Consider the following 26,920-nt stretch of genomic DNA (forward strand, 5'->3'; position numbering starts at 1 on the left):
GAACCAGGAATCAGTTACAGCAAGACTTGGAACTACATCCAGGGTTAGATATGTCAGGCACCTCGGAGCCTCAACCCGTACTCATCTCCAGTGATGTTAGAAATTGGTTAAGTAAGCAGATCTATAGGTTAGGAGAGAAGCTTTAGCTAATGATCCATGTCTGAGTCATAAACACATAAGCAGCTGAAGTCATGAGGGTAGAAAATATCTGGAGTGAATAAGAAAGAAAACTGAAGGAACACAAGTATTAATATTGAATAAGTATGAATATTTATGCCTATAAGGAGTTTAAAATGATAGCCAAGGAGGAAGATAAACCAAGAAGCAGTGTTGACATGGAAAACAAGATAATAGAAGGTTTCAAAGAAAGTTCAGCTGTCCTTGATTCTGCAGAAAGGTAAATTTAAGACTGTAAGTTGTTTATTAGCTTTAGTAATATGGCAGTCAATTGGTAAACTTGATAAGAAAATATAATGAACAAGGATAAATTGCTTGATTTCAAGACTTACTATAAATCTACAGTAATCAAGATGGCGGTGTTGGAGTGATGATAGGCAAACAGATCAATGGGAAGAATAGTTCAACAAAAGACTCACACTTTTCATGGGCCATTGATTTTTCAACAAAGGAGTCAAGGTAATTCAATGAGGGAAAAGATTTCTTTTCAACAAATTGTGATCGTGCAAGTGGATATCTGTATGGGAAAAAAATGTCCCTCAGTTCTTATCTCACATGATACACAAAAATTAACTTGAAACAAATCAGACCCAAATGTAAGAGGTAAACACCATTTAACTTGTAGGAGAAAACAGAAAAAACAGCTGGCACATTAGGTTAGACAAATATATTTTAAATAGGCCAGTGTAAACAAAAATTAATAGACATGAACATTTTAATTATTTTGCTTTTTAAAAGACAGTTAAAATGAAAGACTCAGGGATATAATATTTGCAAAACATGTATCTGACAAAGAGCTTTTATTTAGAAAAAAAATAACACTTATAATTGAATAATAAGATGACAAACTACCCAATTTAAATACTGGCAAAAGAATTGAAATTTCACAAGAGAAGACACAAATCCCCAATATGCACATGATACTTCTTCAATTATCAGGAAAAGACAATGTCACAATGAGATCCACCATGCACCAGTTAAAAAGACTAGAATGAAAATGACTGACATTAAGTTTTTGTGACAATGTAGCACAATTAAAACCTCAATGTATAGCTGTTGGGAACATAATGGTTTTTTGGAAGACTGTGGTAGTATCTTAAAAAAATTAAACATATGCTGATCATATGAACCAGCAATCTCTTTCTTATTTATCTGAAGTGAAAATGTATGTCCACCTAAAGACCTCTTTCTGAATATTCATGGCCACACTATCCATAATAGCCAAAATGTGAAAACAACTCTATTTTCCATCAACTGATGAAATAATAAAAAATTATTGTGTATTAATATTATGTCATTCAAAAAATGATATGGCATCCGGTCCCAACATTTCATGGCAAATAGATGGGGAAACAATGGAAACAGTGAGAGACTATTTTCTTGGGCTTCGAAATCACTGCGGATGGTGACTGCAACCACAAAATTAAGACACTTGCTCCTTGGAAGAAAAGCTATGATAAACCTAAACAGTGCATTAAAAAGATGGAGTGCTAAAGAATTGATGCTTCTGAAATGTGGTGCTGGAGGACTCTTCAGTCACTTGAACAGCAAGGAGATCCAACCAGTCAATCCTAAAGGAAATCAACCCTGAATATTCACTGGAAGGACTGATGCTGAAGCTGAAACTCCAATACTTTGGCCATCTGATGTGAAGAGCCGACTCATCTGAAAAGACCCTGATGCTGGGAAAGAAAGAAGGGGACAACAGAGGACAAGATGGTTGGATGGCATCACCGACTTGATAGACATGAGTCTGGGCAAACTCTGTGAGTTGTTGATGGACAGGGAAGCCTGATGTGCTGCAGTCCATAGGGTCGAAAAGAGCTGGACACAACTAAACGACTGAACTGAATATTATGTCATACTACTCTATAATTAAATTATGTCATACAATTATGTCTACAATTATGTCATACTACTCTATACCACAAGACATTAATATATACAACATACATAAGTCTTAAAAAAGTACTAAGTAGAAAGTCAAAGACTATATATTGCATGGTCCTGTTTATAGAAATTCTAGGAAAAGCAAACCATAGTGAGAAAAGCATTATCAGTTGTTGCCTGGGATCAAGGCTTGGGAGAGAGGATTAACTGCAAAGAAGCATAAAGAAACTTCGGGGTGAGGGAAATCTTCCACATTTGGATTGCGGTGTAAGTTACACAAATGTACACAATTACCAAAATTCATCAAACTTACATTTAAAATGAGTGGACTTTATTGTACATAAATTATATTACAATAAAAAAAAGTTGGTGAAAAAGGAGTCTTTAGGTATATGTCTGTGGGGTCAGGTAAGCAGTTCAAAACCAAATTAATTACTCCAAAGTAGAACTTCATCCTCATCCCCTGGGGTTTTGTGCAACTCTAACTTCAGAACTTAGAGCTGTACACGTATCTATGCAGTAATTAATGTCCAATTTATGCCAAAAGCATAAGTCCTTGAAAAACTTAAAAGTTATATTACACGTGCATTTAAAACTGAGATTACTAAAAATATGTGATACTAGTTCAAAACTGGCTAAACTCTAAACTGTGGTAAGTTTACTAAGGAAATAACACTCTTGGTAGTCACCATACTGTCAATTTTTCTAATGTCAGGTCTTCAAAGTAAACATTGTTTCCATACGTAAAATCGTGTTAATTATAATTATTCTAAACTATTTAAAGGCATAGGGGAAATTTTTAAAAGAGGAAGCTGAAAGCAAAGTCAAATGAGTTTCTGTTATTGCTGCTGTTGTTGTTTAGTCACTAAGTCATGTCCGACTCTTTGTGACCTAATGGACTGTAGCTTGCCAGGTTCCTCTGTTCATGGGATTCTCCAGGCAAGAATACTGGAGTGGGTTGTCATTTTTTCCTACAGAGATCTTCCCAACCCAGGGATGAAACCCATTTTCTCCTATGTCTCCTTGCTGGCAGATTCTTTACCACTGAGCCACCTGAGAAGCCTAAGGACATATTTTTGGACCTTCCATTCTATCCTACTGATCTATATGTCTACCTTTATGGCACTCAACACATTCATTACTGTAGTTTTGTAGTAAGTTTTGAAATAAGAATCAGAAGGGCAAGTATTACCTTGTCACTTCTTTTCTGTAAAGATTATTTTGCCTATTCTGTGTCTTTTAAATTTCCATATATATTTCAGAATTAGCTTATCAGTTTCTGCAAAGAAATCAGCTGGAACTGGTGGGGATTGCACTGAATCTGAAAATCTGTTTGGGAAGTATTCTCATCTCAATATCAGGTTTCCTGATCCATGAACATGGATGTCTTTTCATTTATTTAGATTATCTTGAATTTCTTTCAGTGATATTTTATAGTTTCCGAGTATATATTGTTTCTTTTGTTAAATTTATTCCAAAGTATTTTTTTGTTGTTGTAAAAAGAACTTAATTTCATTTAGTATTATTTATTGCAGTTGTATAGAAATACAACTGATGTTTGTATCTTGACCTTGTATCCTAAACCTGTTGAACTCATTGATCAGTTCTAATAGTTTTCAGTGAATTCCTCAGAATTTCATAAACATGAGGTCTTACCATTGCAAGTAGCAATAGTTTTACTTTTTCCTTTCCAATCTGGTTCCCTTTAGAATTTTTGAGTGGTAGGTAAAGTAATGAATAACTTAATATTTGGAGGTATTGATGTGAGCATTATATGTTGTTGTTTAGTTGCTAATCCATGCCTGACTCTTGCCACCCCATGCTCCCAGAGGAGCCCGCCAGGCTCTGGAGAAGGGATAGGCTACCTACTCTGGTATTCTTAGGCTTCCTTTGTGGCTCAGCTGGTAAAGAATCCACCTGCAACACGGGGGACCTGGGTTTGATCCCATTTCCTTCTCCAGGGGGATCTTCCTGACCCAGGAATCAAATCTGTGTTTCCTGCATTACAGGCGGATTCTTCACCCCTGAGCCATCCAGGAAGCCACAGATTCATTTTTTTACAAAAAGGGAGAGAAAAAAGTGCTATAAAAAAGAAATCTGGTTCCCATACCACTATTAATTAGTTGCATGATCCTGAGCAAGTTTCTAATACTCTTCTGGTTATACATTCTATTTTTCAAATCTCTGTCCACTTGGCATACCTGTGAACCTCTGGGGATATGTAAGAAGTAGCTTTCCAAATTTATTCAACTACTACAACCATGAGTTTTACTATATATGAAATTTTGTGAATTTTATTTCACAAAAGAGAATGAGATTACCGAAACTGAAGAGCAGTTGAAACTATCTTCACATTGAGAGTAAATATAACTCCCAGAAAGGCACAATGGAAGACATGAGAATGCAGGCAATGATAAAGAGTTACCCTGTGGGAAACAAGTTGTAATATCCAAAAATGCTTTAGAGGCTTGTGGAAGAAATGAGTAAAAATGAACAAATGGGTGCGGCACTTACTCTGTGTCTAGTGCTATGCTAACACTTTAAGGATATAACTAAAGCATAATCAGTAAAGATATTTTTTTAAATGGACAAAGTATGTTATAAAAATATACATTATCTGGAATTTTCACTACAGAGGATAGTGCTTTAAAACAGAAGTTTAAGGGAACATTTTAATTATAGTTTTGATGAAAATGGCAAGGGTCTCATAATATATAGAACCACATTAAATTTTTCTACTACACACTAATCAGATACCTTCCTTCTGCTTCTGCTAATGCCAACAGTACCAGAATACTAAGTCACAGTTGAATACTTGAAATTTCAAGTGTTTTGCAACCTTAGCTTTAATCTCTGACTTAAAGGAAGAGGACTATCCAACAAGGTACCAGAGTCATCTTTATCCTTATGGTGTCGGAGAAAACTCAGAGGCTCTTCTGTTGCATCTGGGAAACAGGCTTCTTCATTTCCAGCTGTTTTATAAGCCTGGACACACTGCTGAGTTTTTTTAATATATGCCTTAGGGTTACTCAACTTGTTGGCATCATTTTTCTTGAAATGGGTTGGACTATGCTTCTGAGAACTCTGCTTCATTTTTTGACTTGTGGATTTAGCTTTCCCAAACTCTGGGACACTTTCTTCATCAGAGGAAGGTCTGTCAAGGCAAACGCTCTTCTTCATTACAGTTTTCTGAGCAATTTGAAAGCCAGCTTTTCTACTATGATATAAAGCAGCATTTGGTGGCCCAGTTCTAACATTGGAGGTCTTCGTTCCTGGGTTATTGACAGACAAGGGTACAGATGTATTTGATTTATCATTTTCTTGAAACAGCTGGTCTCCTTTTGGAATTTTACAGTTTCTAGATTCATTTTGCCAATGAATTCCTAGAAGATCCTTGGAAAGATGTGATGGACAATGAGAAGTATTATTAGCAACACACTGTTCTTTTACAGTAAGTAGGGACAAAGTTTTTAAGTCAACATGTGGTTCTAAAGTATTCTGAGGATATGATTTTATAAGTATTCGTTCCTTTAAGGGTAAATCCTGAAGACGTAAATCACTAATGCCAGAAAGAAGGTCCTCCTCAGGATTAGTCTTCTGAAGACCCCAATAGGAGAGTTTATTAACACTGGTGGTAAGCCGTTCTGATTCACAACACAACTGCTTTGGATTATTTTTAAAATTGTCAGGAATAGCTGTTTCAAGTTCCGATTTTAAACCATGAGTGAATGCGTTCCTGGGGATGGCCGGAGAATTACTAAAAGAAGTACCTTCCCAGTCGATGGTGCTCAAGTGCAGATCAGCAACTGCGGATATATTATGGGATGAGGTACTAGGTTGACTAGATTCTGCAGTTAGAGACTTACTGATATCTTTAATTTGCTGTATAGCCAAAGGTCTTGGAGAAGATATTAACTGTTCTTGTGTACTCAAACAGGCAGCATCTTCAGGTAAAAGCAAGACATTCAATGATGTGGAAATAAATTCCTCGGGTGATGTAGAATCAGGGGAAATTTCCAAGCTTAACTTGGATATCTGCTTAGGAAAGATTTCCCATGTGGGTTTTACAGTCATGTGTGATTGAACATTCATCATCTCATCTGATTCTGGCAAAATGTTTCCTTTAGACTTAATTTTCATGCCTGAAAAGAAACAAATATATAATACAATTAAAATCTATTTTAAATCTATTTTATTTTCTTTAACGTGGGTAAATAAAAAGAGTTCAGATCAGAAATCTGTATGATCAATTTTTGCCTCTTCTCAGTGCATTCCTGAAAACTGTTTTATACCTAATTATAACAAAATAATTATTAATAAAATATTATAAAATATTTTCTTTCAGAAATACTGTTATTATTGTCATGTTATAAAATAGTGTTAAAATTTCTCCACTGAGTTCTGGGAAATAAAGAAAATGTATTTATAATCCTAAATATGTTATACATGCTAGTTGCTCAATAAATGGTTAGTGTAATTACTATTAATAATACTCAGTTAAGTTAGCAGACTCAGAGCAGAATGATTTTTTCCTGGTTTTTAGATTTTAAGTATGTCAAGACAAAGTATGTCAAGACAAAGGAGCAAGAGTATAATCCTTACTCTTGATTTTACAGAACTTTCAGCAAAATTTGGACAAGGTAGGTTCAAATAGGACAATTCATTCATGTTCAAAGCATAAATAGTTATCAAATGTGATACATACTCTTTTGTTTCTTCCCTTTATTTTCTGACTTTTGTTTTTGGTAAATAGCAACAATCTCAGGATAAGCTGCTTCAAACAATGACTCTTCTTCTATTGTTAGTAGAGCCAATTCTCCATGTTTATTTTCTACAGCATAATGTTCTAAAGGATTAAAAATACAATAAAACAACCTTACTAACAGATCTGAAATACTCCATTTTCCCAGGTAACTCAGTTTACCAGGTCAACTAGGTCATTCACAAATGGGTAACTCATGCAAATCTTACTTTATAACATCTCTATTCTAATAATCTGTTGATACAGAAGTGAGCTTTTTCCACCTGGCAAGAGCTGGAAAGAAGTTCCACTTAAATTAGAACTTTAAATTTCTCTTGTTTCAGAGATGGTAGGAACAGCTTAGAGAAAACTTTATTTATATAAGGTTAGTCAGTTTTAATTCAGTATAATAAGGGTAAAATTCCAGATAAAGAATGGAAACAGGCAATTTCCTAAAACTGTAACATTGGCTTTCTTTAGTAGTAGCTTCTGAAAAGGACAGAATTGATAGGTCATCAAAAATATTACCATTTTCCAGATCGCGTTTCAAAGATTATCAGTCTCTTGAGGAAATAACCAGGCTTATTTGACTCACAAGAACTCAATAAACAAAAATGAGAATGCTAATGTGTACATTCACAATGAGATACATAAATAGTACACTGGATTCTTATGTTTATCCTATATGAGGGCAAAACTACATAAGAAGCCAAACTATCATGAAATGTAAGTTAATGTGCCTGAAGTAGAAACAATGGAAACAAGTGAACTTAAGAGTATTTCTTCAAGCAACCTGGGGTTCATTTTCTCCTTAAGGGATAACTCCAACAAGGATAAGTGAAAGTGGGCACCTAACCCTGAGTTCCAGACAGAAGAGATGCATGGCCAAACTGGGTTAATGCCATTGTCTTTCCTGAAAATACACTCTAGTAGGTGAAATTGTTTCTACATGGTTTTCAAAATTCATTAGCTACTTTCCTATTATTCCCTTAAACAGCTTATGTAATTCTTTATCATTTATCAATTAGAACTTTTATTGAGAAATCTATTCTCTCACTCAGTCACATGTAATTATAAATCTAATTTTAAAGCCAAACAGAAATGAATTTGGGATTATTTTCCATTTTAAGTGCTCAGTACTTCCCCTGCCTTCAGTTTTGGAGCTAATTCAGAGTTCACTGTATTTCTGTCTAAAGAAAATAAGAGTAACTTGACACTATAAATTCCCATGAAAACTAAATATAGTAAAGAAAGAAAAGGAAGGAAAGGAAAGGAAGAAAGGAACAGAAGCACCACAGGTGCTATCAGCAACCTTCATTTCTTGAGAACTGACTATACAGTGAAATCCAATGACCAGACTATTTGTAGTAGTATTTTCTTGAGAAATGTATATAAAACCATTTCCATATTGCTTTTGTAAATATTAACTACAAAAGGAATATCAATTTAAGACATTTAAAATTTACTCTGAGTTACATATAGCACAAGTACACTGGTGTATGTGATCCATTTCTTTTTATATACACGTTTTACACATAATATCTGCTAAACATACGTGACTAAATGTTATAAATTTTCCTTAAAGTATGTACATACCAGGCTTTTCCCATTCTATTTCAAAACAATGAACTCCATTTCTGATTCGGTTTTTAACGATTCTGAAAAAAAAAAAAAAGCCACATCTAATGGGGTCTGATTGCATGAGTTATTTGGAAATCTTCAATTTGTTGACTGAATAACTCAATGCCCACTAATTTTTATTGTTTTAATAATATTCTAAAGATTCTGTAAGGAACTACTGTGTAGTTATTTCTGATTTGCTTATTTAAAAGATAGTGTTTACATGTAAATCCATGACTGATTCATGTCAATGTATGGCAAAAACCACTACAATACTGTAAAGTAATTAGCCTCTGACTAATAAAAATAAATGAAAAAAAAAATAAAAGATAGTGTTTGTAATTGTTAGATCTTATCAGATTTTCCTCTCATTATTATTCAGTGTTCCTCTTTTACATAGTAACAATTTTTGTTTTAAAGTTTATTTTGCTTCTACTAACTTTGCTACATCACTTTGGTAAATTTTTGCCTTGGTAAATCTTTTAATCTCTTTTATTTTCAAACTTAATATAGTTTTATTCTGCAAGTGCCCTATGAAGCAGAATATTGCTATATTTTGTTTACTCATCTAATAGACAATTTTAATCGTTACATTCATTATGATTATTGACATAGTTGGATTCATTCATACATCTTATTTGTGGCTCTGGTTACCTCATCTCAAAGATCACCTTTGTTATTTTACCTTTCCACCTTCCTATATCTTTTGGTTGGAGTTTTACATTCCTATTTCATGTACTGGTTTTAAAGACAGAAGTTGTATTTCTCATGTTTTAATGGTTATCCTTAACTGTTTACATGCATACTTTGGGATGTCAGTTTATTATCATAAACATATATTAACTATCAAGCATTATGAAGATATGTATATACACATTTTTTCCAATTTATTAAATTAGCTAAATATATTTTATCAATTTCTATGGCTGACCGCTGTTTGTTATTATCCTCATCTTCCCCCCGAGTTCATTTTCCTTCTTGCTGAAGTCAACTTTTAATAGTGCTTTTAATGAGGGTCTGTGAGTGGCAAACTTTTAATCTTCATATATCTGCAAGTGTCTTGCCAACCAGTGAATAATTTTAATGATGTCTAGGTTGCCGATTATTTTTAGTCAAAGCTTTGAAATATTACTCCATCATTATGACGACTACTATTGTCATCAAAGATGTATGCTAATGGATTGTGACTCCTTTGGAACTTATCTTTTTTCTTTAATATTTTCCCCAAACTTTTTATTTTGAAAATTTTCAAACTTTAAGAAAAATTTCAAGAATAGTAAAATGAATAATCATATACCCATCACTGAGAGGCACCAATTCTCAGTTTCAGCCCCTCCACTTACTTTACCACTTACTGTTCCCTTTCTGGTCCACTGAGATAATTATCTAGTTAAGCCTAGCTACAACTTTTATAGGGGCCTCCCAGGTGGCGCTAGTGGTAAAAGACCCACCTGCCAATGCAAGTTAGACATAAGAGACACTTGTTCGATCCCTGGGTCGGGAAGATCACTTGGAGCAGGGCACAGTAACCTACTTCAGTATTCTTGCCTGGAGAATCCCACGGACAGAAGAGCCTGGCGGGCTGAAGTCCTTAGCCCAGACTCGCACAGAGTCAGACACAACTGAAGCAACTTTGCACAGCACAACTTTTTATATTTCTTTCTTTTAATAGTCTATTATTACTATATGTTTGAGGCTAAGAAGTGTCAAAGCATGAACTATGTTATCCTGACACTAACCCCTGAACAAACTTTTAATATTCCATCAGACCTTTCTTCCATTCTTCTAAAACAAAGAGATATATTGATATACCCTATTATTAAAGATATTAAGAAGAATATTTTAGATCATAAGATGTTACAAAAAAACACAGGGATTTGTCCACACAATTCTTTAAATTACCGAATTGGCTGCAGCTGATTAGAGTTCCTTCGACCGAGCTTCCTTTCTGTCATGTCATAGTGGGTCAACAGTGTCAACAATTTCTCACATGCATAGTGATTGGGCCACTCCATTTTTTCAAGAGTAAATCTCTGTAAATGTAATAAAAAATATAATAAGACTTCATTATCTCTTGGTGAACAAATAGCACTCTCAGGTGATCTTATCTTTTCTGTAAGAGATAACTAATATTAAAGTTGTGTCAACAAGAAGATGCCCATAATGGGCAGTGAGCCTCCTAAGGAGGCAATATTGCATAATGATTTCAGTGTGAGGGTTCTGGGTCTGAATGCCAGCATATTTCCTAGATGTCGGGTAAATTACTTAAACCTCTTTTAGCCTCAGGTTTTATCTCTGAGGCTAAATTAAAATACAATTGAGCACACTGATTATGAAGTTAGGGAAGATTACACGCAATGTGTTAAATATAATATCAAATTTTAAGTGTTCAATAAATGTTGGTTGCCATTATTATTACTGTGGTTGTTGAGCTAAGCAATAAGCAGTTACAATTTATTGAGTGACTGTTTCTCTACTTACTATACTAGGGGTTAACACAAATAGTCTCACTTAATCCTCAAAGTGACTTCACAAGATAGGTAATCTTATTTCTTTTTTTGAGGAAAACACATATCCAGGGTTACACGGTAAGTGACAGACTGTCCAAATTTAAATTTAGATCAATGCGCTCGTAAACTGTACTGTCTTCAATAACAATATGCTTGATCTTCACATTCCCCAGTTATTAGCAGCTCTCCCTCAACACAGCCCTGAAGACAACACATCTGCACACGGTCGTTCAGGAGTCTTGTAAGGCACAGCTAACTGTGATTTGCCTTACAGTCTGCAATATGTAGCTACTATGTGATAAAGGAACGAAAAGTAGACATAAATGTTTGCAAAACACACATGTACTCAATAGCTATCTACTTCAAACCTCCTTTCAGAGCAATCAAAGTGATTACCTCTTCTTATCTTTCTAGTATCCAACTTTACACTGTAAAGTAAGAGTTTATTTTCAGATACCTGAAACAACAATAAATCAGGTCTTTGGTACTTGACTGCCTTCACCAATTTATCCTTGTTCAGAAGGAATTCTTGAGTAACCTAGCAAGAGACAAGAAAGTAAGAATGGAGACTTCAAACTTTTATAAAAAGCTTCTGAGATAAATACATAGTTGAATTATTACTCATTACCTCATGGAATGGGAATCCCTCACAACTGCAAGCTTTTCTGAAAATAAGTTATATACAAGTTATTAATATAATCAGGCAATTTTAGGTAGATTCTAAAATCATCACCTCTAAATCTCATTTATTGAAACGTGTCCTTGCAGAGTATACCAGTTATCAACCTTCTCACTGAAATATTATTAAACTACTATCTTCCAAGATGGCCAAATTTTTTAACAGAATCAAGAAAGGGATTTTGTGAAACACTATTAATCTACACATGAGGGGAAGTTATGAATTCAACCAAAGGTATATAAACAGGTCCCATGGCAGAAAACAGAGTACAAAAATAAAACCTTACTTCTTGATATTGTATTCTACTGCATTCAGTTGCCTCTCATGTTCTGTACGGTGCCATTCACAAGGACAACAGTATTCATAATCATGTGGTTCACAGTATTGATCAGTTTGACATAATTTGCATCCATTATGTTCATGATCCTTAGATGAACCTTTACGGAGACACAAAAAGTATAATTTTCACTGCTTTTAGAATTATCTTCTATATACATTTTTTTCTTTGCCTTACCCAAATTTTTAAAAACAAATACCGTCTAGCATAACACCTAGCCTATAAAAGGGTTTCAATACATTTAGGTTGAATAGAGTAATAAACACAATAGTAATTCTTAGGATAAACTAATTCCTTAGCTGTTACCATCACTGACACTATTTTAACTTTTTGTAAATCACTCTTCTATCTGAAAGTGTTAATTTGTAACATGACTGTACATTTAGAGTAATTGATGGAAGACTGTGGAGTAAGTGGTAGTTACACACAAGAAGGATATTGTTGGTAAAAAATTATTTAGGCAATAGAATAATCCTTAAAATTTTAAAAAATAAGAATATGAAAGGAATACAGCAGTTATTACCTCTGCTAGTGGCTAGCTCTCAGTTACCTATATAGCTATTTTTAAACTAAGCTTGGAACATAAACAAATTCTGGTTGTGGCCTGGATGTTGGGCCCTAGTGACCATTGAAAGGAAAGCATGACTACCTTCAACACTGTCTTGAGATTACATGAGAGCTTACATAAGTGATATGACCTAAAACCATAATTCATGAGGCATCAAAAAAACCCCTGCAGAATTGCATCTTATCTATAAAAACATTTATTTCTTCCACGCTATCATCTATAATTCTTAAATGCCAATGAAAATATATTAAGAAAAACAGATAGAGCAGAATTTCTTTTAAAAGATGAGCTAACATGATCTCCTAATCTCTCCTGAGAGCAAAAGGATTTTTTGACACAGTACAAGTCAGAAACATCTTTTTTTTATTAAAAAAAAAAAAAAAAAAGACAATTCTTATATTACAAAGAGAGAGATGGGTTCTTTATCTATTTATTAGTTCCCTGATCAGGGATTGAACCTGTGCCTTTGGCACCGAAAGCATGGAGTACTAGCAACTGGACTGCCAGGGACTTTCCATGGACGTCATTTTTTAATCAAGACTAATGAAGAGAATCCAAGCTATTTTCAGTAACAGTGAACATGTATTAGAAATTAATGTTAAGTCACTATCTTCACACACAATAAAAATATACCATATAAATATAAACAAATCACTGACATAAAAACAAGGGGTTTCACTTCCATTTTCCCTAAGATTTATCAGTACAATTTTTTCTTAAAATGGATTTCTACATTGAAAACATAATTTTAACACTGAAATAATTTGATAATGCAGTTTGAAACTAGTTATCCTATATCTATCATTGATATGACATTACTTCATTCAGTAAGTATTTACTGAGTGTCTACTGTGTGTATGTGACACAACTCCTGACCCTGCAGGTTCCCAATGTGCTAAGCAAGGTAGGTAAGTAAAAAGTACCAAAGGAATATATATGAAACATAGGTATATACTAAACATAGGAAGCTAGACAGCAGTGTTATAGAGATATCATTCCTTATGTCTGCTCACCTGGATGGGAGCACACAGAGCAATGAGCCAGTTTGTTAACGAGTGCTGGTTGTGAATTAGAGTAACAAGACTGTTCATTCCACTGATTAAACCTTTTAAAAGAAAATGGTTTAAGAAAAAACAAACAACAAACAAATACTAAGGTCACCAAACTGCCATGTTCTCAAAGGTCAGGCTATTCTGCTCCTTTCCACTTGCCTACTTATTTTCCCTTTGGCAGTAAAGTTGCTATCCCAGCCTGGGAACATAAAAACATAAAAAGATTTAAAACTCAGGGGAAGGTTATTCTAAATTAATAAAAATTAGAATGACAGATTATTATAAGAAAATATAATCTCATTATTTTCAACTGTGAAGACAAACATAAAATACTGCCAAAAGTTCGCCTTTGCTGAAACTGTCTCAATAAAAAAGATTTACAGTTAGTCAAGAGCCATATTTGCTTGCTTTTCCTTTTTTATTTCACTCTTCACAATTCCCAAATCACTCCTTAACTCATCCCCATGCCAAAGTACACCTTTGCTTTCCTGCTTTGGAAAATGGTAATCACTGATATTAACAATGAGTTTATTAAAGTCTTAGATCTATCATTAGCTTTACAGTGGAAAGAGAGGCATCTTAGGAAAGAGCATGAATATCTGAAATCTTTCTCATGGTCATCCCAATCTTCATTTCTACCACTTGATGCTTCTTTTCATTTACTCACTATCTCATACCTACTGGAGGCCAAGATTATTTTAACTGTCCCAGTGTCCTGGCTCCTTTCCTTCTATTCATTCTATATTTTATTATCACCAATATTCATTTTTTATAAAAACTGCCATCATCAAACAAATGACTGATAGACTCATTTTGAAAGCTCAAAACAAAACAGCACAGTTTGCAAACTTCAATATACTCTAATCTTAATTTTCCTGAATCCTCAAATGAAGTGAAAGTGTTAGTCGCTCAGTCATATCTGACTCTGTGCAACCCCACTGACTATAGCCTGCCAGGCTCCTCTGTCCCTAGGATTCTCCAGGCAAGAATACTGCAGTGGGTTGCCATTTCCTTCTCCAGGAGAATCTTCCAGACCCAGGGATTGGATCTTGCTCTACTGCATCACAGGTAGATTCTTTACCTTCTGAGCTATCAGAGAAGCCTGAATCCTCAAATCATATAGTCTAAATTCATTGGAATTTGCGAATATAGAACAAAGGGTAGTGAAGTAAAACTTTTGTTCAAGTGTTACTAATTAAATATTTGCAATATGTCAGGCATTTCATTTATAGAAAAATATAGTATTGAAGTACTTATATAAAAATAATTTTAAATATAAAATTAATTATTTTGGTCTATCTCTACTTGTTGATAAAATAGTCTAAGATAGCTTATGGCAAATGTCCATGGTTATAAATAAACCCATTTGATATCTTACTACTTGTGTTTGTAGTGAGCTAATAATATTGATGATGCAAACCATGGCTTAGGACATGTTCTTTTCAATTTTCTTTGGAAAACGTCAGAATAAATAAGTGATTGTCAATGAAAACATAGATCAACTTAAAAAGACAAAACCCTTTTTTGGAAAGTCCAATACTTATTGTATACATTAAATTCAACAAGACTAGAAGACTAATGTCATAAGCAAAAATAATTTTTAGTTACCTCTGAAGTAAACTTTGCCCTTTCAAAATCTTTATCAGTTTTAATGCTTGCTCTTTTCCAACTCCAGGGACTCCCTTTCAGAAAGTAGGAAAAGAAATTCAAATGTTAATCATTAAGAACAGATAAAATGAATGATGATGCATTCATTCGATGTAGGACTGTGCAGCTTAGAGAAGGAGGTAATTTTACCTGTGCAAGATGCATTGTTAGGTGTAAATGAAAACTGCAGAAGAAAATAAGGTGTGGCTTAGATTTGTAGGTTAAATAGCAATTACAGTGGTAACTTATGTAACCAAAAAAGTCAGAGTTACATACAAAAGCTCTTACAGTTTATTTTAGGAGAGGGAGGAACAGCATTTTAGATGAACAGCATTTCATTTTCTATGTTCATTATTTTGATAATATTTTAATTTAACCTAACTATGCAATATTTATAATCAGGAAAAGGCATGTTCTTTGACTATATGAAACATTTAATATTGAAAGATCCAGACACCCAATAGAGCAAAGGAGAATTCCAAGTTAATTCCTGAAATTAGTAACTTAAGAAAATTAAAACAAGCATTTAATTTCCAACACTACATATATATATACACACATCTAGATATATATAAATAAATAAATGCATATTCACATGACAATTCCTGGTTTAGATTGAGTCTTCTAGTTCCTGTAAAAGTTTATTAATATGCCTTTGTAAGCAATGCTGCTCTTTAGCCAATATGCATCAGGATAGACATACCAGTGTTAAAATACTTCCAAACTGGTTAGTAAACATTCACTGCCCACATATTCTGAGTGCCTTCTGGCAAAGGGGTCCCCTCCCTAATCTGAGTTCCCTTCCCAACCCACCTACACTCAGGATTAGGGTAACACATGGCACAACAGAGGGTGCCAGAAACTTGTTCCATTTCTACAGCCTATGTCTTTAGTAAACCAGTTACTAGATATTTTGCATATGACCCGTCTTGTATCAGCATTTAGTTACATATTAAATTTTTTTCCAAAAATTTTTTCAGCAGATTATATTATTATAGTAGTGTCTTAAAGATCATTAAGTACAATGATATAAATAGATAGCAGTTTTGGTTGCAAAGTTATAAAAAAATCAAAATAGGCAAGTCTATAACGTAATAAATACCACTATAGCCGAAACTGGTTTTTGTGAGTTCAAGTTTGCAAATTTTTTCTTATGTTCAACACTGGGCTGTTTCCAGACTTTAATTATGATACAATTACATATAGGAAATAGGAATCTTCTATTTCAGAATGAGAACTACAATAATTAATTTTTGTGTTATTTAACAGCTTTTTGTCCTCCTGTTTTCTTTTCTTGTTAAAAAAATTGTTGATTTCTCTATTTGGTCACTGGTGACATAGATTAGAAATCAGAATTAATAATTTACTATCCTATTACTTTTTCCCTCTCCTATACTCTAGTGAAAAAAAATACATGTCATTCCTCTTTAGACTTCTCTTACGGATACAGTCTACAGTATAATGAAGGATTTAATAAGGATACAAAGATGATCAGCAGGGACATAATAATGGGACTATATAAAAACAGTAGGAGCTACAATATAAATCATTTTGTATTTTTAAATATCACCTTTATGAATGGGGTTATCATTGTAATTCTTAATTCATCCCTCACCTATTACACCCGTCTGTCACTGAGTATGTATTGTTATCTTAAGATATAAAATAAAAAGGCTTTCATGAGCAAAACTCAATGCAATGCTAATAGGCATAGAGGGATGAATGACTTAGCCCAATAATCATGTTACCTAGCAACAGTAACAATAACATGGAGCATGTGTACAGTTAGAAAGTTACTATAGAGATTCAAAACCAGAACACAGACAAACAGTGATAGAAACTAACACTGGCATGAGACGAGAAAAGAGTAGCTTCTATATTTCTCTAAAAGGAGAGTCAAATGTGAATATGGATCTCTTAGAGTAATGGTATACTGAGATTCAAGCTGTAGTACCAGTTATGATTCTATTCTCATTTATAACATTCAGTGTCACAGTGCGCAAGCATTTTAATGCCACCTGAAATGTTGATTATTTTAGTTACTGCATAGTTTATTACATCCATATCTAAGTTAGGTCCTTCACTATATAATACCATATTATATTCATATTTATGTAGCATGTAAGGTATCAGAAAAAGCCACTATGAATAGTAAATAAATACAATTTCAGGATACCTTTGGAAGATAATCACAGCCAAGTAGTATTGCCAGCCCAACCAGAGCATCTCTATTCAAACCTAGTTTACTCTTGATGGATGACATTGTATAACAGTCAACATGTGGGTCCTAGAAGAAAGTACAGATTTAGTTTCATCTTCAGAAAACTAAATAAAATAATCATTGTAAAACATAATTTGTCAAAGCTGCCTCTAAATATTTATTCCTAAAAGTTTAAAATTATCTTGATCACCAGAATCTTCATATAAGCTAACATTTTAACATTTGGAAATAAAATCAAGTTTCAAAAATAGCTTTAAAAAAATAACTATAGTAGTCATTTTTTTCTTCTTGTTTTTTGGTGTCTACAAAAGTAGATTTTCATCTTACATAATTAAACATAAAATGTATATTATAGAAAGTAAACATTCCCTGTAAATGAATCATCTGAAGTAACTATTACTGATAGCCATGCCTATTCCTTTAAGAAACTCTTTCTTTAACACATAAATACAAATGCTTATTTAAAGTAAAAGTAGGATTATATAAAAATGCTATTTTGCAATATTTCTTGCCCACTAATACATTTGGGTATCTTAGTTGCTTCAGTCGTGTCTGACTCTTTGCAATCCTATGGACTGTAGCTCTCCAGGCTCCTCCCTCCATGGGATTCTCTCCAGGCAAGAATGCTGGAGTGGGTTGCTGTGCCCTCCTCCAGGGGATCTTACTGACCCAGGGATTGAATCTGCATCTCTCATGTCTCCTGCATTGGCAGGTGAGTTCTTTACTACTAGAGCCACCTAGGCCTTAATGATTGCTTACTATTATATTAGATGGACTCCAAGATAGTTTTCCTTTATGGGGATACTGGAAGCATTTTCAGAAAGATAACAGAATTTTCTGGCAAATGGTTTAGTTTTTCTGGCTTCAATACATCAAATGTCCATAGTCTCCCTTGCTGAACCTTGAACAGTTACAATGAATATGTCCCATGTAGGACCTGCCTCCATGAGAACCATGGCTGTATTTAGCCATTCCCTATCAGTGGGCATTTGGGTTGTTTGCCAAGTTTTTGCAAGTATTGACAATGCTGCAACTACTAATAACATCCTTGTATATCTCTCTTTGTATGCTTGGAGGTGTTTTGAGGCATACTAACAGTCGAAATTCTGGTTCAAGGTAATACATATATGACATTTTGTAATACATAATTGAAAGTGATTTAGAGTTAAACCATGTGAAACAAAGCCACATTTAAAAGAAAATGAACCATGCAGTAGTGATAGTTTTAATATGAGTAAACATTTTATTTAGCAATTGCTGTGTACCAAGCATTATGGTAAAGAATCCCCCTGCAATGCAGGGGATGCTGGTTCAATCCCTGGGCTGGGAAGATCCCCAGGAGAAGAAAATGGCAACCCACTCCAGTGTTCTTGCAAGGAGAATCCCATGGACAGAGGAGCCTGGCGGGCTATAGTCCGTAGGGTTGCAAAGAGTCAGACAAGACTTCGCAACCACGTGCACACACACAAAAAAGCACAAGCATTACGGTAAGCATTTTACATGTTTTAGTTTATCTAATCCTCTAATAATCCTCTTTTAAAAAAAATAGTTTTTAAAACAAATGCTGAAAACGAGAAAGAAAAAATACCTTGGTGTTCATAGTGAAATTCCTATAAACAGTCTGGGCCCCATAAAGGAAAGCGTCTCCATCATTGGTGAGGCAGCCGTCCACATAACCACTGGCGCTGAGGTAGGCACACATGGCTTCAGCTTCGCCAGCAGCCTGGACCCAGGGAATGCCTAAGCTCTCCAGCATATCAAGACACTGAGAAGAAAGCGCAGGTGTGACAAATCTAAGAACATTTGCATTGCTGTTTTTTACGGTGTTTAACTCACGGGTATATTACAAATACTAATAGTACCTATTTAGGTGTGTTTTAAATTATGATATTTAAGAAATAATTGGATATTTGCACACTGAATACTTTAGAGCATTAAGGAATGATTGCTGAACTTTTACGTACATTAATAAATACTGTATTGAGTCATGTTTTTATTTTTTAAGAGCTGTATCATTTAGAGAAAGGTACTGACCCATTAAGAAAAAATACTGTCTGGGATTTGCTTCTCTTGCCTGGAAAATCCCATGGACGGAGGAGCCTGGTAGGCTGCAGTCCATGGGGTCCTGAAGAGTCGGACACAACTGAGCGACTTCACTTTCACTTTTCACTCTCATGCATTGGAGAAGGAAATGGCAACCCACTCCAGTGTTCTTGCCTGGAGAATCCCAGGGACAATGGCGGAGCCTGGTGGGCTGCCGTCTATGGGGTCGCACAGAGTCGGACATGACTGAAGCAACTTAGCGGCAGCAATGTAGAAGTAGGGAAGCGGGTGGGAGTATAGGCGAAACAAAATTGCTCGAGTTGATAATTTTTAAAGATGGTGATGGGTTACTTTTGTATTTATTTAAAATTTTCTGTAATGAAAAGCTAAAAATTTTGATGTCAATTAAAAAATAATCTGTATCCAGTTAAAAATCAATTTAAAAATTATATTTTTAAAGTAATGAATATTCAATTTTCACTGTTCAGTGTTATCTCAAGAGTTTGGCAATATCTTTAAATTATAATAATTAATCACATTAACATTTACATCGTAAAACTATAGCAATCCTTTTCACATGATCACCATCCCAATATGAGCTCCTTCAAAGAAGTTCCAAGTACACAATTTGGGCTTGAGACCTTAAAGTTCACTTTTTATCATCTCCCCTGTATAATGAAACTCTCTTATTGTGGGAAACCACATAGGGGCTTGTTGTTGGAGTGCTCCAGGGAAGTCACAAGTCTGTGCAGGATGTTTATTATCAATCTGCTGATGTATAATAATCTGCTATAGCTTTCTTTGGGTTATGAATTTACCTCTGTTGGGTAGCTTATAGTTCAGCTTTACAGCTTAGTGCATTCTTTTGTGTTATATGTCACACTCTCATTCTATCATTGGAGAATACTGAGTATGGTGAGGAAAAGTGGCTATTCACTTGTCTTTTCTTGAGGGACAGAATAAATATCTCTTTTTTTAAACTGATTGTTTACATGCTATATTATGTAATAAAAAACCTCTGCTAGATGTTTCCCAAGGTGGACAAGGTTCAGAAAGACAAAGTACCATGTCAAAAAAAGGTACTTTTCAGGATTCCCGCTGGGCGACCTTATTAGAGAGACAGACTTGTTACAGGTGCTGCCCAACTGAAACAGTTGTTTCTTCCTTACCCCTAGTTAAAGTATCCTTTCACAAAAAACAACAAGAGTTTAAATTATTCCAGATTCTTATGCATGTTCTCCTAACTCTTTTCAAAAGGTAGCACAGAATTTGTGATGAGGTTGGCTGGCATTTTCCCTGCCCTAAGTCTCTATGATGTGGGACAGAGGTGGTTTTGGAGGACTAATTTGTGCTTTTCATGCTTGCAACTAAAATGGCAGTAGATTAGGAGAATGTAAGGCCTAGTAAAAGACTGGACAGAAATATGATAACGATTAATGGGCAGGCAACACTGAACCAACATAAAATGTCTAAGAACATCACAATTGGTGAAATAAAGAAATAAGAATAGAAGCATTTTCTCAAAAAGACAAACACCTGTTTGCTTTATACTGGGTGTTTAATGCCTTCAGTATGTGAACCATAGATATTTCTAGGAACTGATTATGTAATTAGAATCCAGTACAGATATTCTCTTCAATTATTGATAGTCATTAAGATGGAATAGTCACTAATTGAAAATTACTTTTTTTAATCACATGAAAATAAAAAATAGAAAAAATAGACAAAACTTCTGGAGAAAAAAGCTTATTAATTTGTGCAATGTTTTTAAAAGAAATTAAAATTTTAACCAACATTTAAGAAGGAAAATAGGGATATGAACTCAAAGCAAATATCATAAAAGGTTTATATCCTTAGCCTATAAAGAAACTGAACAAAATAAAAAGTAAAACCTCAAAAAGGTTAAGTGGAAAAAGGGTATGATGGTCATTACTTACAGAGGACTAAAACTAACTTAATGTTTAACCTCATCATTAAAAGAATATGATATTTAAGTATGTATTATATGTATTCATATGTATTATATAAACCAAAAAATGTCTTTGACTTTGCATACTAAATAGTACAAAGATAAAACTCCTAATATCCAAAGATTTTGTGGATGCACTGAAATTGCTATCTCATATCTGTATTGGCAGGAAGTAGTTGGCAAGAGTTATAAAATCCTTCTTAAACTTAGGTCTATCAAGCCCACTTTGGGTAATTTTATTTTCAAATCACAAGAAAAAGCTATGTTCACAAAAAAATGTTTCTCATGATTTCATGTATAATAGAGAAGAACTGAAAGCAAACAATATACAATATACAATCATGGGGAATGATTTCAAGTACCACCATTACAAGTAATAATTCTGAATAGAATATGGTAACAAGAAAATACGGGTATGCTACATTAAGTGAAAAGTCCAAGATAAAAATTATTTGTGCATGATTACGGCAACTTTAAAAATTAAACACATTTAAAAAGATACAAAATAGTTATAGCTTCCTATTGTTTTACTTACATACTTTATCTTGTTATAGATTTATCTTTTTTTAAGATATATAATATTTTGTAACAGATAAATATACTAAAATAATAACTTTTTATAATTACAAAGCCCTGAGAGAAGCCAAATCAAATTCTATCAACTACCATTAATCCTGAATGAGTAAAGTATGAATTAATGAGACTGCTATTCTGGGAATTTGTTAAGTGCTGAAGGTTTCATAAAACATTACATATTAAGTCCCAATTATGTAACAGTTGCTTTAGATATATGTATATTTTCTCTAATTTTCACTATAACCCTGTAAAGTATTACTACCCTCATTTTACAGAGTAGGAAATGAGGCAAAGATAGGTTAAAAATCTTGCCCCTAGAGTTTCGAGATGCCAGAATAGGAACTTGAACACAGGTGAGTTTTACTCCAAAGCATAAACTCTGTTCTCTATTCACATTGGCCTTTTAGTGAAGACAGTAAGTACTAAAGATACTGACCAACAAAGTTTATTACAGTAAAACCCACTCTCTAATTCAAATCAGAATTATTGAATCAGGCCTGAATGCTTACCTCCTTTAAGACTGTCTTAAAATGTGATCTCCCTGTTTTCTGAGACCGTGTTTTTCCAGAAGGTCCATACCGGACCTGATTCCTCTTACTAATGACATCAGCTTTCAGGTTCGGGGGTTCCCCTTCCATAACGAACACCAGTTTTACATCCATTAGCATTAAATATGAGATACGAAAAAACAGATTTCTGAAATAGAAAAAGTTAACGATACTTTAATCATCATACATGAATAGCAGAAGTCAACATTGCAGAATGACATGGCAAAGACACTAGTATCAAAAATGTTACATGCAATAATGTCTTACTTATTATCATTTTAAATGGACTGAGCTGAGAAACCACTGCTTGTTTTTTTAGCAAAGGAGATTTATGATTATTCTAATTGCTATGTGAAAATGGTTTGGAGGAGGAGGAGGCCAAGAGAAGAGGGAGGGAAGCTAGTGAAAAACTTCATCTCAACAGGGCAGACAAGAGACGCTGCCACACACTGAGGTAGTGCTTCTGGAGAGAAGTTTGTGAATGTGACATATATTCTGAAAGGGGAACTGGCAAGACTTCAGATGGATTGGATATGGGGAGAGGTAAAGCAGGGGAAGAATGGCTCCAAAATTCTTGCCTTTTAGTCACTGAAACATCCTAGGGGAATATTTAAATAGGCAGGCAGGTATATGAGTCTGAAGCTTCAAGGGTATGAGATAAAAATTTGTGAGTCACCTGTATGAGGTGACTCAGTGGTAAAGAATCTGCCTTTCAATGCAGGAGACACGTGTTTAATCCCTCGGTCAGGAAGGTCTCCTGAAGGAGGAAATGGCAATCTACTGCAGTATTCTTGCCAGGAAAATCCCCTGGACAGAGGAGCCTGCTGGGCTATGGTCCACAGGGTTGCAAAGAGTTGGACACAACTGACTGACTGAGCATACATGCACACAACATGGAGACGGCAGATGTGGGCATGTTAATACATTTTAAAATCTCAAAATGCAAAACAGCAACAACAAAACAAATGAAGTGGAAACAAAACCAAGACATCCGCAGCTTATTCCATCACGTATCTATATTCTGAGAATGTTTACTCTACCTGAGGTGGGGCTTCATGACTGTCCCAATCATTTTTTTGACTGTCTGTGCTTCACACACCCAGAGACTCAGATCAACAGCAATGGTTTTCCCACTGAGACTGTGCAAGTGGACGTGTTGTTTAACAGGCTCCAAAATTTGCCACAAGTCATTTACTCCCATCCTGGTGGTTACCTGCTGTTATTTGAAACAAACTTTTCAAAAGATTGTTAAAAGACATAGAAGCTCAGAACAAAAATTTAGACAGTGTATTTTGAGCTAGTTGGGGATGATTCATAAATAGTATTCTCATTTCTTTTACTGGTCAGCTCTTCAGGATGAATCAAGAATACCTGAAACATTAAAAATGGTAATACACTCAGTAGCTACAAAAATACTGATGTAGCAGCTGAAATGTTATTAGTAGATTATAGTATGCTGAATTTGTCCTTAAAATCCACTCATATCATCCAGTATGTTTCTCTGTATTACTGAAAAATAAAGTAACTTTAAAATTAAAAAAAAAAAAAAAACTTTAAAATTTAAAGTCACCAAATGTCAATGGTTGTCCCTCTTCATTCTTTCTTCTTTTCCACGATGCCTGTAGCAGTGGCTGAGAATAAAATTTTTCACATGGTCACATTAATATTGCATGAAATCTGGAAAATAAAGGAAAAATTACCCTCATCCCAAAGGGTGGTAATTGGCTTTGCTCCAGTGAATAATAAGAGCTAACAAATGCAGAGAAAATCGAAGGATCTGGTAATGTGTATTTGTCTTCTGGAGAATTCACTCCTTGATTTACATACCTAAAAAGAATAGGACTAGTCCTCTATCATAATCAGGAAAAAACAAAAAGACAAAAACAAGGAAGAATGCAAACACATGAACAAAAGATAAAAACACAGGGTTAATGAAGGAAAACTGACGGAGAAATGGCGGGAGATAGAAAATGAAGAATTGAAGGAATACGTAATTATTTTTTTAAAATAGAGCATTGGCTTTTTAAATTACAACATCACACATGTTCATTGTGGGAAAATAAAACATCTTTTTAAAGAAAAATATTTTAAAATGACCTATTGTCCCATTTGGGCTTTCCTGGTGCCTTAGCAGTAAAGAATCCATCTGCAATGTAAGAGATGCAGGTTTGATTCCTGGATCAGGACAATCCCCTGGAGGAGGGCATAGCAACCACTCCAGTATTTTTGCCTGGGAAATCCCATGGACAGAGGAGCCTGTAGGGCGGGCTGCAGTCCATGGGGTTGCAAAGAGTTGGACATGACTAAAGCGACTGAGTACAGCAGCACAGTTTCACTATTCAAAAAAAACTAATGTAAATCTGTTTTCTATGTACATGATATTTTAAAAACAAAATTGGCTTAAGCTCTGCTATCGTAACCTGCTTTGGTATTTTCTATATGCAAGTTTTCCTTTATCAAACATCTATAGCTGTTTTTATTTTCCTTTATCATTATTTGATAAAAAGTATTACGTAGCATTTGAAGATTCAGTCTGACTATATTACAGATCAGTTCAGTTGCTCAGTCATGTCCGACTCTTTGAGACCCCATGGACTGACTGCAGCACACCAAAAGCTTCCCTGTCCATCACCAACTCCCAGAGCTCACTCAAATTCATGTCCATTGAGTTGGTGATGCTACCTAACCATCTCATCCTCTGTCATCCCCTTCCCCTCCTGCCTTCAATCTTTCCCAGCATCAGGGTCTCTTCCAGTGAGTCAGTTCTTTGCATCAGGTGGCCAAAGTATGGGAGCTTCAACTTCAGCGTCAGTCCGTCCAATGAACATCCAGGACTGATCTCCTTTAGGATGGACTGGTTGGATCTCCTTGCAGTCCAAGGGACTCTCAGGAGTCTTCTCCAACACCATAGTTCAAAAGCATCAATTCTTCGCACTCAGCTTTCTTTATGGTCCAACTCTCACATCCATACATGACTACTGGAAAAACCATAGCTTGGACTAGACAGATATAGAACAGATATCCTCTGAGTAATGACCTTAATTTATTCTAAAAACACAAGAAAGGATACAAAAACATATTAAGACAAAAACTCATCATAATGTAAAACCATTCTAAATAAAATGTAACCGTATTGTCTGCTCCTTTAACAGAGTCCATAGTAAAAGTAAATGTTCTCAAATTGTACATGACTGCAAAGAAAATAAATGCTGGAAGCATGGCTGTCCTTTTCTGAATCTTAATTTTAAATGTGGCCAGTGTTACAAGCAGTATTTTGTGCACTCATTTTTATGAAGAGCTGCACAAACATTTGCTCATATGTCACTTTAGAAGGATTATAGATTTAAAAAGAGAAGAAAGCATTAGCTAATGGTGGTTCCAGTGCTCGTACTGTCTATTTCACAAGAAGGCCCACAGATTGAATGTGGGTGACATTGCAGCATATGCAGAATCAAGGTTGTCTTGCCTAAATACTAAGTAATGAAATATGGATGTAGTCATATTTCAATTAAATATGTGGTCAATAAAAAGCAATGTTCTATAACTTTATGAATGCATGAGTATCAAACATGACTTCAGTATGGCTTTTTTAGGGATGAGAGTCACACCTTCTGGTTTCTTGCAGAACACCTGAGTCACGTGGTCTCAGGCAAGGTGCATCTTTTCCCCAGCCCTTCCAGATCTAAAGCTCACTCCTTGAAGTAAGCCAGAAAGAAAAACATCAATACAGTATACTAACACATATATATGGAATTTAGAAAGATGGTAACGATAACCCCATATGCGAGACAGCAAGAGAGACACAGATGTATTGAACAGTCTTTTGGACTCTGAGAGAGGGCAAGGGACAGATGATATGGGAGAATGGCATTGAAACATGTAAATTATCCTATGTGAAATGAATCACCAGTCCAGGTTTGATGCATGATACAGGATGCTCGGGGCTGGTGCACTGGGATGACCCAGAGGGATGGGATGGGGAGGGAGGTGGGAGGGGGTTCAAGATGGGGAACACATGTACACCCGTAGCAGATTCAAGTCAATGTATGGCAAAACCAGTACTATGTTGTAAAGTAAAATAAATAATTAATTAAAAAAATAAATAAAGATCACTCCTTCCAACCACGGCTCTAACGTTTCACTACATAGGTTGACTGCACATATATAAATGGATAGTAGCGAATGAAGAGTGTTGGGTGTCACATAGTGCAGTGTTGTTTGTCATGGCACATACAAACACACATTTATGTATAGGACTGAAATGTAAACTGTACTCCTTCTCTGGTTAGGCTGCACAGGGATCTTAGTTCCCCAACACAAGCCCCTTGCAATGGAAGCCCAC

General features: G+C 34.8%; 1 protein-coding gene across 1 annotated transcript in view; it reads right to left on the reverse strand.

Annotated features, from left to right (window-relative positions):
• Positions 1 to 947: 947 nt before the first annotated feature.
• Positions 948 to 26,920, reverse strand: part of GEN1 (GEN1 Holliday junction 5' flap endonuclease) — a 30,145-nt gene continuing 4,172 nt past the window's right edge. The window contains exons 3-15 of the mRNA XM_020910116.2: positions 23,619 to 23,794; positions 22,540 to 22,726; positions 19,031 to 19,207; positions 17,398 to 17,508; positions 15,183 to 15,256; positions 13,536 to 13,627; positions 11,904 to 12,054; positions 11,567 to 11,603; positions 11,396 to 11,476; positions 10,331 to 10,461; positions 8,405 to 8,466; positions 6,773 to 6,913; positions 948 to 6,209 (exon numbers count right to left, since the gene is read on the reverse strand). Of these exons, the coding sequence (XP_020765775.2) occupies positions 4,891 to 6,209; positions 6,773 to 6,913; positions 8,405 to 8,466; positions 10,331 to 10,461; positions 11,396 to 11,476; positions 11,567 to 11,603; positions 11,904 to 12,054; positions 13,536 to 13,627; positions 15,183 to 15,256; positions 17,398 to 17,508; positions 19,031 to 19,207; positions 22,540 to 22,726; positions 23,619 to 23,794 (2,739 nt within the window). The 3' untranslated portion in view covers positions 948 to 4,890. The remainder of the gene's footprint in view (positions 6,210 to 6,772; positions 6,914 to 8,404; positions 8,467 to 10,330; positions 10,462 to 11,395; positions 11,477 to 11,566; positions 11,604 to 11,903; positions 12,055 to 13,535; positions 13,628 to 15,182; positions 15,257 to 17,397; positions 17,509 to 19,030; positions 19,208 to 22,539; positions 22,727 to 23,618; positions 23,795 to 26,920) is intronic.

This window comes from Odocoileus virginianus, chromosome 2 (assembly GCF_023699985.2).
Source record: "Odocoileus virginianus isolate 20LAN1187 ecotype Illinois chromosome 2, Ovbor_1.2, whole genome shotgun sequence".
NCBI lineage: Eukaryota > Metazoa > Chordata > Mammalia > Artiodactyla > Cervidae > Odocoileus > Odocoileus virginianus.